This window comes from Podarcis filfolensis, assembly GCF_964270895.1.
Source record: "Podarcis filfolensis genome assembly, chromosome: 1".
Lineage (NCBI taxonomy): Eukaryota > Metazoa > Chordata > Lepidosauria > Squamata > Lacertidae > Podarcis > Podarcis filfolensis.
In genome coordinates this window covers 64,702,781-64,719,287 of record NC_139604.1, presented here as the reverse complement: position 1 = coordinate 64,719,287, position 16,507 = coordinate 64,702,781, and the positions used below count along the sequence as shown (strand labels likewise).

General features: G+C 40.3%; 2 protein-coding genes across 9 annotated transcripts in view; both read right to left on the bottom strand.

Annotated features, from left to right (window-relative positions):
• Nucleotides 1-732: 732 nt before the first annotated feature.
• Nucleotides 733-12,035, bottom strand: SAAL1 (serum amyloid A like 1). Of its 5 annotated transcripts, none has more exons than XM_083590225.1 (13): nt 11,979-12,035; nt 9,598-9,762; nt 8,777-8,890; nt 7,761-7,844; nt 6,930-7,009; nt 5,991-6,050; nt 5,474-5,589; nt 4,586-4,769; nt 3,241-3,326; nt 2,939-3,139; nt 2,319-2,515; nt 1,871-1,963; nt 733-1,663 (listed from the first exon to the last, which is right to left on the bottom strand). In XM_083590225.1, the coding sequence occupies exons 1-13, from the start codon at nt 12,018-12,020 to the stop codon at nt 1,571-1,573; spliced, it is 1,515 nt and encodes a 504-aa protein (XP_083446351.1). In that variant the 5' UTR covers nt 12,021-12,035; the 3' UTR covers nt 733-1,570. The 5 variants fall into 5 exon arrangements, with proteins under 5 accessions (XP_083446351.1, XP_083446352.1, XP_083446355.1 ...); XM_083590226.1 differs by lacking the exon at nt 11,979-12,035 and adding an exon at nt 11,213-11,586; XM_083590229.1 differs by lacking the exon at nt 11,979-12,035 and adding an exon at nt 11,213-11,483 and having other exon boundaries at nt 9,598-9,743.
• Nucleotides 12,036-13,307: 1,272 nt separating this feature from the next.
• The window catches only part of HPS5 (HPS5 biogenesis of lysosomal organelles complex 2 subunit 2), a 28,954-nt gene continuing 25,754 nt past the window's right edge, over nt 13,308-16,507 (bottom strand). For 3 of the 4 annotated variants that reach the window (XM_083589413.1, XM_083589414.1, XM_083589412.1), the window contains exons 22-23: nt 16,213-16,498; nt 13,308-15,666 (exon numbers count right to left, since the gene is read on the bottom strand). In XM_083589413.1, coding sequence (XP_083445539.1) covers nt 15,606-15,666; nt 16,213-16,498 — 347 coding nt within the window. In that variant the 3' untranslated portion in view covers nt 13,308-15,605. Of the gene's footprint in view, nt 15,667-16,193; nt 16,499-16,507 lie in introns of those variants that run through there. The other variant, XM_083589415.1, reaches the window with a different exon arrangement.

The following is a 16,507-nucleotide window of genomic DNA, read 5'->3' as shown; positions in this document are numbered from 1 at the left end:
GTAGTAACTACAACAAACTGAACTCTGAAGCATGGTCTGGGCTGCAGCCCAATGATAACTGCATGCTTTTCCTGTGTGAACCTCTAGCTTCAATCTACAGCATCTTCAGTTAGAATACATGACAGCTGCACATAACAGGCACATCTAAAAAAATTACCATGTACCCCCTGAAATCCACAACATGCAAGGCAGGAACATGTGTACATCTCAAATTTGCAATTTGGAGTGCTACAATTGCACAAGAAAGCCACAACTACAATAGTGACAATTTATTATTGCATCACCACCATTGCTATAAAAACAGCATGTTATGTATCAATAATGGCATCTAATTAATTGTTCAGTGTCTGACCTGCTCAAAAGTAATGCACTGCTTTACTACTATTATGATAGCGAAATGCAGTGATGCCTAAAACAGGCATTGTAGCAAGGAGAAAAGAGAGCATGGCAACCATATAGGAATCCAGTTATTCACTAATTCTTTTGTAATTGATATTACCATTAACAGTTAAGTTTTTTTAAAAAAATCACTTTATGACAGCATGTTTTCCACCTTGCATACAAAATGACAGCCATTTGAAGAATGACATCATGATTATTAGCGCAGGAGAGAAGCATTCTGCTATTCACATGGCAAACCTTTGTACTCTCTATACAGCAGAATTAACATTAGGATCATATCTGAGGTGCCAGCGGTTTGTTTTTTAAGGATGTACCAATAATGAGTACTAATCAGTTACAAAATCAGTTTTATTAAGTACAGTTAATTCATTCTGGATATTTGATACTACATACTTTAGGGTCGCTGAGGAATGTTAGGTCCTTAAATATAACCGACATAAATCCCATTTGTGGGCTCTTAACCTCTCACAGTTTCTTCGCACATGTTATATATGCCTTCCAAAGATGTGACCAGTGTGTGGCAAAATAAACTGTGATAAAAGCTGTACATTTTTGTCGTCAACAGTCACCCCACACAAGACACACTTTTTGGAGGCTCCTTACAGGGATTGTCCATTGACAATCTGCCTTACTGGACAACTGTTCACTGTATGAACGACACCCCCATCTCCATGATGCAAGTGCACCAGAGGAAACAGCGCCCTTCCTTACGCCAGCGAAGAGGCAGAAAACCCGCCCTGAGCCCTTGGTGGCCATCGCCAACGCAGCCATGTTTTCCACCTTTCAAGCTTTCGCTGCAGAAAACGCACAGACCCAACAGTTAACTTTTAAAAACTACATACAAACTGTTTCAAAATAAACGAAGCATCTTCAATTATTTTGTCAATTAAGTTGAGACAAAAAACCTCAATGGCTACTAACAAATAAAACTACGCTTGCACTCCCCCTCAAGTACAGTACTTAGAACTGCAGCTGGAAAACAAGTTCTCCTAAAGTCTGTGTTGTATGCCATTCTCCACTGCTTCCATTCTTGTTTTATGAAGGTGTTCATCTGAGTTTCCTTGCAAAGATGTTTCAGAAACAATGCACGCTTCTTTATTCTTCATGTTGCTTTCTTAAAACAGGAATGAATGATTCCATATCTTCCTGTAAAAAAATTAATATGCTCCTATGCCTGAAGTCTCAAGCTTGGGAATGCTTTTCTTAAGTTGTCAGCAAGGCCCTGATCGGCTTCATTCAGCACTTCAAGAAAATTCTCTACCTGTGTAAAATAAAATACAAGTGTCAACAAGTTGAGTCAGGTGAACCACAGGAATTGCCAGGCTATTTAGCATGCATCTTGAATAAGATTAATGAACAACTCAAATGGATTATTTAAATCAGGTGTGGCTAACCTTCTTTGGCCTGAGGGTTGCATTTACCTACTGGGGGCAACAGTTTTTTGCTTATTTTTAGAGATCATACATACCGGAGAAGAATACAACGGGAGAAGGTTTTTAAACGCACAGGAACATTTCTGTTCATTGAGATGGCTTTGCTTGAGCCCCTCCAGTACGTTTTCCTAGAAACACCAAAATATTATTAGTTCATATAATATGGTGTGTGTGTGTAGAATTTTGTTGCTATCCAACTGAATGAACATGCTCATATAATACTGTATAAAATAATAAAATGCTGACAATGCAGTTCAAATGCAAGATGACAACAAATTAACATGCTCCCATGAAAAGCTCCACATGATGACAATGCACACATGGAGCCCAGGTGATCAAGGGATTATTTACCATACCCTGGAAAACATTTCAAAATGAACGCTGTAACCCATATAAAAAATGATTGTGGGCATCACTGCACTAGTGATAAAATCAGAGCAGAGACAAAAAGCACGTGAATCTACAGGTTCATATGCCTGTTACCTTAGAAAGTTCCTGAAGCACATTCGACAGTAGTTCACAACAGATGTCCTTCAAGATTTTAAAATGAAAATCCTCCTCAGCTGTTCCCAACTTCTCGGCCTCCTCTGACTTGGGTTTGTTGGAGCTTTCTACAGATCTCTTCCCACATTCATCCATGTTCTGCAAGACTCTAATCAGGCTATCAATCAGAGGCATATCTGACAGGTAAAACAAGAAAAAACTTTATGGACGTATGAACTAGCATTTTTGGTAATCTGCCCTAAGTAACAGAGTAATTAAAGGTTTTGAGATGTGAAAGCTTTGATGAAAAATGGAATGTGTCTCTACATACTTTATTATAATGAAAACAATGAACATTCCAAGGATTGAAAGAATTATTCCCCAACTAAGGAATATAAGACACTAAAAGGGGAGGGGGTCCAGCCACCGAAGCAAATTTGCCCGTACTGGGGAGTCACACAACTGTGGTCTACACAGACATTTGCCTAGATGAACATATACTTTTTCTTATTCCCCATCACCTTGACCTATACCACAACTCCAGACTCCCACTGTTTTCTATAAAAACCTTAGCATCCCTAAAATATTAGCTCTTGTGGTAAGTAAGAAAATACACTTGCTTTTCTCCATCTTGATATATTCGTGTCTGTGTCCATATATAGTCTGTGAAGCGAAGATGGCTGATAACACAGACAAAGTAGAAGCCAAGACTGTCTTCTGTTCATGAACAACAATTGGTGGATCATCGGGCTGGCAGAGTTCATGACAAAACAGATCATACAGCAAAGTCCAAGTTTCTTTTCCATTACCAGGAGTCTGTACTTCAGAATGGAAAAAAGAAATATCTCATGCAACTTGAAGAAAACATCTACCAAAGAATTATTCAAATTTGGTACAACAAAGTGCAACTGAAGCATCCTACCAATAGCTTGAACGCCTTCATCCACTGTGGTGAGCAGCTGTAGGATATGCATATAAACATCAAGTCCTTCTGAACTTTTATCTGTGCTGCAGAAAAGAATTACAAATTATGTTTAGAACTATTACCACCAAGAAATCTGTATGCCTATGTAAAGTGAATATTTTTTACAATATTTCTACCTCAGTTCTCAGTCAATTACTCTTAGGGTGGCTAAACTCAAGTTGTTCTTGAGTTTTCATTTCCAGTAATAGTTTGAACAAGCTATTTTTGTTCAGACGTGTACACTTGTTCCCTGCTTACATGAACAGACTTTCTCCTTTTCTCCATAAGGAAAAAGCCTACGTGCAGACAGCAGTGGCGTAGCGTGGGGGGTGCCAGGGGTGCCGGCCGCACCGGGCGCAACATCTGGGGGGGGCGCGAGTCCAGAGGGCCCAGCCGCGTCGTGCCCTCGGCCCGCCCCTATTGTCAGAGCGGCCGGCCAGCCTCCGCCTGCTCCTACCTTGCCCACCCGAGGACTGCGGCAGCGCCCGCCCCCGTGGCCACCTACCCCCGCCTCGCCCACTGGCTTGCCTCCCTCGGCCCCGCCTCTCTCCGATGGCCGCGGGGGTGTCCTGCTCGGCGCCGGCGCCTTTTTTCAGGAGGTAGGGAGGCTGGACCGGGAGGTGGGGTCGGAAGCGGGCAGAGAAGGAGGGGAGCTCGTAGCCAAAAGGGCTGCGCCGGCCGGCAAAGGGCCGGGGAAAGTTTGGAGAGGAGAAACGCACCGTCATGATTTCCTGGTGGAAGCGGCAGAATTAGGGATGGCGAAGCGTAATTACGCACGAATTTCGCTGGGTGAGAGCTTCGGGGATCGATCGGCGGAAATGGGAATCAATTGGAATATGAGAAAGAGAGAGAGGGACCATCATTCATAGGCATAGATTTGTAGGGTTAGGGGGCGCAAATTACTTGCCTTGCCCCGGGTTAGGGGGCGCAAATTACTTGCCTTGCCCCGGGTGCTGACAACCCACGCTACGCCGCTGGCAGACAGTCCTCTTATAAATATAAGTATCCTTGGTACAGTCTTCCTATCGCCTTGGCAGGTAGGTTAAGTGTGGACTTTTAAAAAAATAACATTTTGGGCACCCATGAAATTGTACACGTATACCCAAAAGCCACTATGCATAACACAGACTAAAACATGTGAGATTTGGGTTCAAATCCCCTAATCAATGAGTTTTATTGAGTAACATTGGTCTAGTAGGATAAAATGGGGAGAAGGGAAACAATGTATGCTGCCAAGTGTGGGATAAAAATGTAAATAAGTAGCTCCAATATCACATGCATTCATATATGGGCATATACATACCAGATTTGTTTTACAGCTTCAAGCAGGCAAGGTACAATTTTGAAATTTGGAAGCTCATCTGGAGAATCATCCGCAGGCTGCTCCACTGACTGACAAGAACCTTTCTTAATCCAGTTTAACATTAATTCTTCATCCAAATCAAACAACTTGTCGACCACCTCACCTATTTTCACTAGCAACTCCACTGTAACAAAAATCAAGTCTCATTTATATATTGATGAACTAATTAAATAAAATTTAATCTTGCTCACTTCTTAGAAAACAACACAAAGAAAACAGTTTCAATTTTTTTTTTTTTGGGTCTGGCTTCTTTTGGTGATATCTGTTATTGTGACTTACTTTTAGTATAAGCTCCTTGAGATCTTATTTATTAGTTCAAACATTTCTATACAGCCCCCCACAACTGTCTCAATACAGTTGTAAAGTACATACCTATAACCACTTCCACTTGTGCAAAAAAGCACCCAGAACAACACAAAGGGGTAGGGTTGGGTCGTTCTGTCTGGAAAACCTGCAATGCTTGAGTGGAATGGAACTTTTGTCATAGCCCAACATGGAATTCCACCCAAAGGCTGTATTCAAAGTAGCACGAAGATAGTTTCATCCACATACACACTGCAGCTTGCCAGACGGAATTGGGTTCCCTCTTACTATCATGAGCAGGAAGGAGACAGCTGTGCTGGTTAGGATTACAATGCATTCAGAAGAATTCACCAAAAAGAGTTAAATAGTTATTGATATACCTCAGTTAAAATGCCCGGAACATTTTTCTTAAGAAATATAAAAACATTCAATTGATAAAAGAGTTATTTGAAACATGCTAGCCTTTTCATAAGGAAACAAAAAGTGGCCTGACAGGAGCAATATTCAGATTAATTTATAGCATACCATTTGTTGAACTAGACATGATGAAACATACACAGTCATACACTGATGGACTTCGTCGAATTCTTTCCACCCAAATATTGGCTACCTCAGAGTGGCAGAGGCAAGTTAGCAACAACCTAAAGGGGAAAAATTACACTTAATCACACTTAAAAAAGAAAGCCAATATTTGGGATGCAACCTTGGAAGTAAGTCCACTTGAAGTCAATGGCACTTGCTTCTCAATAATAGGATTGTACCATTAATTTTAACTCCATATGTGTAAATGAGTTACAATAAAAATGAGAATCTGGGATACTGGTATCAGTTCAAATGTGATTTTAGGTAGAAAAGAAAGAATTTGGAAGCCTGAAAGTAAGGCCTATTGTATTCAATAGCACTTGCTTCCAAGTAAGTATATGTAGGATTGAAGCCTTTATTCATGAAATTAAGCACAACTGCTAATATTTTATTTACATGCACTACAACTCAATACTTAGGGGTAGCTTATGCTATTTTAGTTACTGACAAAATAGCTTACCTGCTTGTTTCGAGGAGAGTAGGGGAATCGGAATCACATAAACGCTGCAGAACCATCTGTCTGAAAAAATGACAACAGATTGAAAATGAGGAGACAGTGAGGATTAATTTCCCATACATTTTTCTGAAATTTTGTCCAGACGTACGCCACCACATGCCACCATCTCCTAAATATACATCTCTAATATTTATAGCTGCAAGAATAAAGAACAAGTAAGCTGGGAGAAATTTCTTTATCCAAGTATAAGATGAAGTGAGACACAAACAGTGGTACCTCAGGTTAAGTACTTAATTCGTTCCGGAGGTCTGTACTTAACCTGAAACTGTTCTTAACCTGAAGCACCACTTTAGCTAATGGGGCCTCCTGCTGCTGCTGCGCCGCCGGAGAAGCTACGGAGAAGCTGCTGAAAAACCTCTATTGGAAAAGGACTGTGCATGGTACAATCTGAATTGTACAAATTTTATGCTCTTTTCCACACTCCCCCGTTCTCCTTCAAACTGTTACATTTCAGACATTCTTTCAGACAATTCTTTCTCCATTCTTTCAGTATCTCCAAGCTCTCCCTCACCATCCTTCTGCCCTCCCCATACAAATGCATAGAAAACCAGGTCTCAGTCTATGAGTTCCTTTTCTTACATTTACTCCATAACTCTTATGCTTTGGCTCTGATTCCTGCCATATCAATGACATTCCTCTCACTAAAACTTCTTTTGTAGTGAAGTCAAAAACTTACAGAGTCATCTGACTCCTACTTGCCCTTATTACCAGTCACCCTCTTGTCCAGTCTTACAAATGTTAATATCTTGAATCTGTTTTCCCCCACTCTATAAAGAGCATGTCTAGTACATGTGCCTGTCTAGTACTTTAACAACAATTAAGAGTTGAAACATTTACAGTTTCAAAAACACTGAGAAACCAAGAACAAAGCATACTACTTACCCAAGGTTCTCATGTTTACTAATGGACAGGCATATGTCTTGGCAACAGGCCATATTGCCCAGTATTCCCACACAGATTTCCTGAAATGCCAATATAGTGGGGTTAAGCACATAAAGTAGAGCTTGCCTACAGTAAGCATAAAGTATTTAAGGAGAAAAAGAATGGAGGAAAAGGTTGTAGCAGAGAGAAAAATAGTTTCAAGGAATAGGACATGTGTGCTTTTGACCCTTGCTTGGTCTTCAGCAGCCATACAGGCTCAGAGCAGAGCAACATTTAGCCATGTCTTCTTCTTTGGCAGTGGCTAGATTCAGGTGCTCCAAGATATTTTGGAAGAACATGAACCAATTAAGTATTCCCAAATAAGAATAAAGTTATTTGCACAGTAACACTGTGTGTTACTTGGTGTGTGTGATAGAGAAATGTATACTGTCAGGGCCAGAACACAGCAGATCAATGGAAGTTCTGCTTTTGTGAGCCAGCATCTTTGTCATCAGCAAGCTCCCAAATCCATCTGCACCTCATCTTCCTATTTCCTTCCTCCTGGAGGCAAGAAGCTGCACTGCATCATCAACTCCCAGAGGCCAAAAGAAACTGCCTCCACACACCAGCATTTATAATAATATTGTGCAGAACTGTGACTAAGAACAAAACCTGCTGGAAATTGAGAAATAGGCCTTGATTCTATATTGGCTTGTCTACTGGTAGAGCTGAATACCAATTCTTTTCTATTTTGCCTTTCATCTACACCTGCCTACATAAGGCATATGGATCGCATCAAAAAAGCACAATACATTATTAATAAACAGGGTACAGAGTCAACAGATGACTTACAGTAAGCCGAGGACTCTTGGACTTGGCAAAGACACCCAAAAATATATCAGGGGCATTAAACTCTTGTAGAAATAAAGCAACATCCTGAAAACAAGAATGGTTATGTGTCAGCGGACGATTATATGAGAAATGAAATTCAGTTCACTTTTAAAAGTAAGGCAGTCTTTCATTCAGATTCAGATGACCACTACACATACCCAACTATAAGTAGCTATCTTGTCTGTTCTTATTTATCCAGTGCATTAAAACTTGTCATTTTAGTCCCTCCTACACCAAAGTTAATGATTATCTATAATGATATATCCATTAATAGAAAAATATCCAATTGCTTCTTAAATTAATACAAGATATTAAGAAATTGGTAAGAAAGCCAATAAGGTCCTATGTATTTTGCTGAGCTGGCCCAGATTATTCCCACAATTCCTAAGAACTCTGTGATGGACAGCAGTTTTTCCACACACAAGAAACTCTCATGATACGCAACTTGACCAGCTACAGTAAATTGATATTTCAGAAGGTACTCATCATTCATCTCACATTTTTTAAAAAAATTAGGGCAGGAGAAAAACTTCCAAGACAATATACAATGAGTGAATATCCAGTGTTAGTCACACTCAGAATAGGTCTACAGATTTTAATGGGCCTACTCTGAGCTTGACTAACACTGGATTTTGCCCAAAGAGAGTGCTAACAGATAGCACAAAACAACACAGTCTCGCAACTTACACATTTTAGCAGCGCTGTTCCTAGCCAACAATAGCTATGCATGATTCTTCTTTGACAAGCTTACTGGACACTAAAATATCTAAGGAACAGAAACCAGACGTCTCCCAGATAATTGCAAACCTTTACAGAATATACTTATTTTATTTTATTAATTTATAGAAGTCTTACTCTAAAAAAATTGAAGTTGTTTACAATAAGGCTAACCTTAAAAATAGAATAAAACAAAATACATATCTGCAAATATCTACAGATAACAACCACTAAAAATATCCAAATCACTAAAAACATACCTTATCCATTGACATGTCCCATACTTTGCAAATGTCATTTTCCAGTTCTTCATCTAGCTCCACTTGTTCTTCAACATTGTTCGACTCAGATTCATCTTCCTTAGAGCTAACAACCTTCCAAAGAAAAGAAGAACATACTGACAAAGGAACCAAAGTAGCACAATAAGCCATTGGTCTGCTCAAACACACATTGGTCGGCACTGCACAACTTTTCTCCTGTTTGACCCAACTTCTACCCAAATATGAAGTATTACCTCAATACACTACTGTTTCAGCGGCCTGAATGTGAGCAGTAAGTTTATCACTAGAAATCAGCAATTATGTTATTCATTATAGATAGCACAAATAAAGCATAAATCCAACAAGATTTTAATTTAATTTCACTTTGCATTTGCACCAGCATGGCAAATTTTAAATTATCACCTGCCCACCTCAGTCCACCCATCTTTACTCAAAGACAAGTCTCACTGACGTCAACATGACTTAATTCCAAGCAAATACAAATAGGACTGCAGCCTTAGAATACACATTTCACAGTTCCAATTGACATCAGCCACCACTGGTTGGAATGGACCTTGAATATCATCTAGTTCAATTCCCTGCAGATGCAAGAGATCAAGCATTTACTTAGGCAGGGCTTCTTCCCATCTATTTTTACCTGCTGTTTTATACATTATATGTTTAATAGACTACATATTTTTCACATATATACACATTCATTTTCAAAGCTTCTAAAACTAGACATTGTACAATTCAAACATATTGTTTGTTGCCCTCACATCCAGTTTGGCCATGAGTGGTTTCATGTGTATGCAGCATACCTCAATAAGTTTTGTAAGGACGCTGAAAAACCAGTGTTTGCTGTAAACTGTATTTCTAATAGAATCCCCAGGAACGACATCCTCCTCCTCGTCATTGCTGGAAGGTGGTGATGGATTCCTGTCCATATTTGAGGAACACAATCCAACTGCCAGATCAAAAGATTTCTAGAAGTGAGCACAAACAACAGCAAAATATTTTAAAACCACAAAAACTCATCCCAGCACTTATTATTCCTTAACAGCTGTACACAGATGAAACCAATATGTTTTATATCCAAAAGATACATGCATATGCACCTCCTTTCATCCAAAAACAAAGCCTTGCAATCACTTCCTCTCAATTAAAGCCTTAAAAAATGTTTTGTTAATGTGCACAGCAATCACACTGTGGGTTTTTTAAAATTAAGTACTGGGCACATGAAGTGGGGAGGTGGTCCTTTGGAACCTAGGTAGCCCTTCAATTAAAAAAGAAACAAGGCCAGTTCAAATGCTGACACACCTGCTGACAAACCTACTGCATTTACTCAAATCTAATGCCCATGTGCCAAATTATGCTGCAAAAATTAAGGTGCGCATTAGATTCAATGGCACGTTTACTGTACATTTGCCAGGAAATATTTTTTTGGTTTCAAGGTTCTGAAAACTGAGGTGCCCATTAGATTTGATGGCGCATTAGACTCAAGTAAATACGGTACATCTTGTGGCATGTGGTGCTGGGCCTCCCACCAGCACACTCTTTCCCATAGGACATAATATGAAAAGCACACAAAACACGGACACAGAAGACATGTATTCACCTATCCTTCCCGGTTCTTCAACAGCTCTTTGAATTTAAGGCCGTGTACCTAAACCAGGCATAGGCAAACTCGGCCCGCCAGATGTTTTCGGACTACAACTCCCATCATCCCTAGCTAACAGGACCAGTGGTCAGGGATGATGGGAGTTGTAGTCCCAAAACATCTGGAGGGCAGAGTTTGCCTATGCCTGACCTAAACCCTGCGTTTTACAGAAGTTTGCTCTGCTTATAACTTTTAAATATGGTTTTTACTGTAGAGTTTTATGTATTTCTGTTGCAAACCGCTTTGATACTTTTTTACGAAACAGCAGCATGTATTTGTAAATAAATGCCAGTCCTGATCTGCCCCATTGGATCTGAAGCTGGCAACATCTATAATCTATTGAGAGGACTACCTAGAAATTAAATAACATTTCCAAACAATCCCTTGGATAGGGCATCTCAAGGTGCAAGTAAAAAAGAACAGAGAAGAACAAGAGGGGACCACTATGATGATGAGCGCCAGCTCTAACCATTAAACCAGGCGGCTCCAAGGGCTGGTGCCCACCCTGAGCCTTATTCATCCTTCTCTCTCCCTCAAAGCGCGAGGAAAACTATTTAAACCCAAGCAATCAAGATGAGAGCTTTCTCTCTTTTTAAATCACCTCACGTGCTTCCTCGCCTGAGCCCTAACACTGAAAACACGTTCCGGGGATCAGATTAAGCCCTGGCAAGACCCGCCCCCCCCCCCCGCTAGACCGAAAACCAGGACAGGATCCGCCCCCTCAGCAATGATTCCCACAGGAGCCGCGATATATCCCGTGCGGCGACAGGAGGAACCTTGGCTCGCCGCCGCCGCGTCTGCTGCTTCAGCCCCGACAAGTTCAGGCCGTCCGTGGGAGACGCGCGGCCGCCGCCGTTGTTTACAGGCCTCCCCGTCCTTTCCCGCCTTCTCTCTCTCTCTCGGCCAATGAAGCAGCTCCAAGGATGGGGGGAGGAGGAGGAGGGCGGCAAACCTTCGTAGGCCCTCGGAAACTGAGGCGGCTTCCGCCAGGCCCTGGAGGCGCCGCAGGCCTTGCCTCTCCCTCCGCCCGGAATGGAGAGCAGCCGCACAGCCTCGCCCTCACGAAGCGAAGCGCCCCCGGGCGGCGGCCTCTCGAAACGCCCGGCAACGGGTGGCCTCGGCGTCCCTTTTTGATAATAACATTTCCCTTTCCCCGTAAAGGCTTTTTAAAAAAAAAAAAATACACCCAATGATGGTGCACGTCCTCGTACGAATGGAACTGCCGGGTCGAGAAAGGAGTTTCCTGGTTGGTTCTCCGCCTTCATCAAAAGCAGACTTTCCAAGAAAAAGAAAAAAAAATCTCCCACAAAATTTGACTGGAACTTTTTCAAAGATCCAACATGACTAGGAAATCCTAAAATGAGGATTTGAAGAGCCGGGTCTCATTTGCCAGTTGTTGCTTTTGTCAAAAGTAGGTGGAAATGAAAGAGTGCCTGGAAGACAATCAGTGTCGTTTTTACCTATAAGCTAAACAAGCTATAGCTTAGGGCCCCACTCTCTTGCCCCCCCCCTCCAAATTTCACTATTAATATACAGTGGTACCTCTGGATGCGAATGGGATCCGTTCCGGAGCCCCGTTTGCATCCAGAAGCGAATGCAACCCACGTCCGTGCGTCGTGATTCGCCGCATGCGCGATGTCATTTTTACCATCTGCGCATGTGGCGAAACCCAGAAGTAACACACTCCGTTACTTCCGGGTCGCCGCAGCATGCAACCCGAAAATACTTATCCCGAAGCTACTTCAACCCGAGGTATGACGGTACTTAATTGTATTTCAGTTCAACAATTACTTTAATAAAATACATATTTTGTTATGTGCAAATGGCTTTAGATACCTATTAGGTCCATAAATGACCATATAGCATATATTTAACACAAAAAAGCAACAATTTGTTGTTGACAAAGGACAGCTGGACATATAAAGGGCCCCATTACCTTCAGTAGCTTAGGGCCTCATCACACCTAAATCTGGCCCTGAAGACAATGCGCAACTGGCTCAAGCCAAGAGTGGATGGCTCTGGGAAATGACTGCCCAATTCATGCCATCTGGGTAAGGGGGTCTTTTCTACAAGGAGCTGGTTTATTGCAGGGAAAGGAACTTCCACAAACTTTTCAAGGATTCGGTTCCCCTACCCCCCAGGAAATAGGTTGTGTTCAAACTTGGGGGGGGGGACTGGTAACTGTTTCAGTGTCATGGAGAAATATGTACCTTCAACTTTTTGGGAAACATATTTCCCTTTTGTATTCAGCAATATTGTCTCCTGCGAGCATGCAGAAACTGAAAATATTATACATAGGTGAAAGAAAAAAGAAATGTATGCTACTTCATATTTATTTTGATTCCTCAAAAATCTATTATGCTTAAACAATGGAGGTTCCATAGCTAGCCTAGGGCTATTTTATAAAGTTACATTATTAGAATGGCACAAATGTTGGCCCTTGGGTAATTTTCTATATGTCACTGAAAGAAGGGTTTTCAAAACAACTGTGGTTCAAGATTTCAAGAGCTGATGCTTTGCTATGTTCTTAGGTGCAAGCACTTCTGTAGTAAAAGCAGTAAGAAGGAAAGTCTGGCAGCAAACGTGGCGCTCTTCTCTTTTGTGGAGATGAGACCCTAAAATGCAATGATTTCAGTTTCATAAATCCCTAGATTTAAATTCAAACCTAGCATAGAGAAAGCTGACCATTCGCTCCTACTCAACAGGATGACCTGTCACATGCAAGCAAAAAAAAAATTCAACATAGTACTCATGAGAATTATAAAATGAACTGCTTGTATGTCCTTTATTTTCCAGCATGTAAACTATTATTTTATGGCCAATCGACTTTTTACATCCCCAATGTTACTGAAAAATGAACAACATGTTGAGTAAGATATATTAATTTTTATTAAAATCTGGATTAACAAAAACATGAACAAGGCACAAACAAAGCTGTTTGGTTACAAGCAATGTTTTAAAGCTGTTGTTTAAACATGAACAGTGACTACAAAATAAAGTATGCTTGCAAGTAAATCATTTTTAAAAATACAAATTGTTAAGCTGTAACAAAATGCAAAACAATGTTTCATAAACTTTTAGTTGTTCCACATCACATTCTCTTCAAAAAAATCTGTGTGAAAAGTACCATTTCATGATTTTGTGCTTCTTTTTAATAAAAAATATCGCAAAACCAATAAGTGAAATCCAACCAAGTTATATTCAGAATAGACCTGACAAAATCAATGGACTTAAGTCTACTCTGAGCACAATTAACACACTGGCTATCCCCCCACCCCCAATGTGAGGTAGTAAACATTCATTTAAAAATAAGGCCCAGATTCAAAGAGCTGGAGGGTGAACTCTACACACAGCTGGGCTTCTGGAAGTAGCCTCCACAGCACTAATGAAACCTGCCAGAAAAGAAAACTCAGGGGAACAGCACAGGTCTAAGAAGATACTGTGGAGAATCAAGCTTTTGCACATGGCCAACAAGATTCTTTGAACTGTGTCCTAAAAATATATATAAGGCCCTCAAGCATGTAAGTTAAGAAAGAAGAACTCAGTAGTATTAAATTACGTGTAAGTCCTTACAAGCTGTACAGTAAACCTGAGTATACAAGATGATGCAATTGTGACATTTCAGTTTTCAGCTGAAGGACTATAATAATATTACACAATTCTGTAACCTTTCTCTAGCCCTGATTATCAAGCCTCAATAAATCACTAGTAATGTATGAAAACTGCATAGTTCTAACATATTTAATACAAGAACAATGGGCAACATTCAATGAAGTCATACTTGGTGTCTCCCTTGAGTATGACTGTTAGATATCACCCAATATCTAATAGGCACAATTTACCTGGACTTTGAGTCAAACCACCGCAGTGCATTAGAAAAAAGCACTATTTTATGTGCGTGGTGTGGGAAAGTTGCCAATTCCACCATCACCCCCCCCCAACAAATACTGCAGTGCTTTCCATTCCCCAAAAGACCAATCTAGAGGATCCCCCCAACTTTCAGCAGACCTTTTTTCAAAAGATGTGGGGAGCTACTGCCAGATGGAGAAGCAAGTACCTTTGCACCAGGAGAAATAACTGCAAACTGCTTTGCATCCAAGCCTTCTCAAAAATGAAGCATCCAATATTAAATAATCTTAACATACAAATGGAAACCAAATTACGTGCATATATCTTGATCAAATATCCAATGGTAGTATTAACAGAAACGGTTGAGCGCATTTTCTTATACAGCATTTCTGAAAACAGTCAAGCATTACAAAAAACAACAACCCAACACCTAGATTTAGAAGGGAAAGTATATCATTATACCGATTTGATGAACAGGATCCTATGCGTGCATACTTGGGCGTAAGCTGTATTGAACAGTGGGAACTGTTTCCAAGCATGCATGCACAGGATGCATTGTGCAAGGATGTAAACAAAAAAAACAGTGCAAAATATTTTCTTTAGGATGTGTGCAATGAGAGAGCACCATGCCATAGTATACAGGATTATATAAACTTTTAAAACACCAAAATATTATGTTAAACACCATTTTTAATATATGCAAGTTCTGCCAGTGTTTACATTTAACAACTGGAATCTCAGTTCTGTTGATTATCACTTCAAATTCGGAATAAAACTTGTAAAATTCCACAGTGCTACAGTTATAAATATTTGGAGATTATATACTTGTTTTAACACCCTTTTATTTCAGCCAATGAATCAAGAATTATATTAAAAGTGTTTTAACTCAACTCAATTATTATACACTTAGTCCCTGCAATTACATTCATTTATATGCAAATTTCTGAAAATGGCAATCTGCTAGAAATGTGATGGAAGTTATTCATTTGAAATTTATATGCTGAATGTGAAGCACTGCTTCCTACATAAAGAATCCAATTTTCACATCTAAACTTAATGCTAGTAGCTGAAAGGGGTTACCATGCACAAGCATTCTTGCTGAGCAAGCAGCAGCTTTACAATTGGTTGTTAGAAGTATTGGGTAAACATGCATTCAAATACTGAATGACGGAAATCCAGTAGAAAAAGGAGCTTCGTTATCACTTTTTCTGCAGATCTGACTAAATGCATCTTCACTTTGACAGGAAAACATTGCTGGAAAAATGGCACAGTACAAGAGGAACATGCTTCTTGCTACTATCATTTTCCGTCATTTGTTTGCTATGCTTGTTGAGACCACAAAAATCGGTCACATCTTTCCAGCATGGACTGAATCAGGGCCCTGCAACAAAAGTGAACGCATAGGGGAAAAGAGGTATTATAAAGAAATTGGGGACTAACTTTACACAGCAAATTTCATCAAGTTCATTAACTCATAAATGTGACTTTACACTTGTCTGCACTGCAGGTTGCTACTACCGCAACTTCTGGTTGTTTAAAGAAGTTGAACCTGCCACATCAGTCAAAAGATTTATGCATTGCAGGGGCCTGCACTAGATGACCCTTGTAGTCCCTTTCCAATTCTACGATTCTATGATTCTATTATTCTGTCTGTTCATTTCATACTGCTCATTTCATTTATACAGAAGTGGGCCATCCCATGCCAGTATAGGCTATTCTATGAATTTTGTGAAAGATTTTCTAACCATCCTTGCTTCTGGTTTCAGTAAACCATAGCTTGTACCACATTTGGATGCAATGCTATAGTTTGCCATTAACTGAAGTATGAAGCTTCCAATCTTGGCACATGAAGGCTTATAGCTACGCACATGCAACACAAAATCATGACACAGTATAACCAATTTCAGACCATTTTCAGAAGACTTACCTTTGTCTTTTTTCAGCAATTCTTAGTATCTCACAGACCTTGGCAAATCTTTCAGATAATTCAACCATCAGGCCACATTCCTGCAACAGCTGCAAAGCACGATCGGGACCAATTACTCTGGCCAACAGCAGAGCCACATTTTCAACTGTTACACTATTTGGCCAATTTGGATCACCATTACTAACAGCACTGCCATTTTGCATAGCTGGATGAGGAACACTACTGCAATGACTCTTCACAAGGCAAAGAAGGAATTTCCATTCTTCCATTGTTTCTGGAACTGCCCCTAAATGCA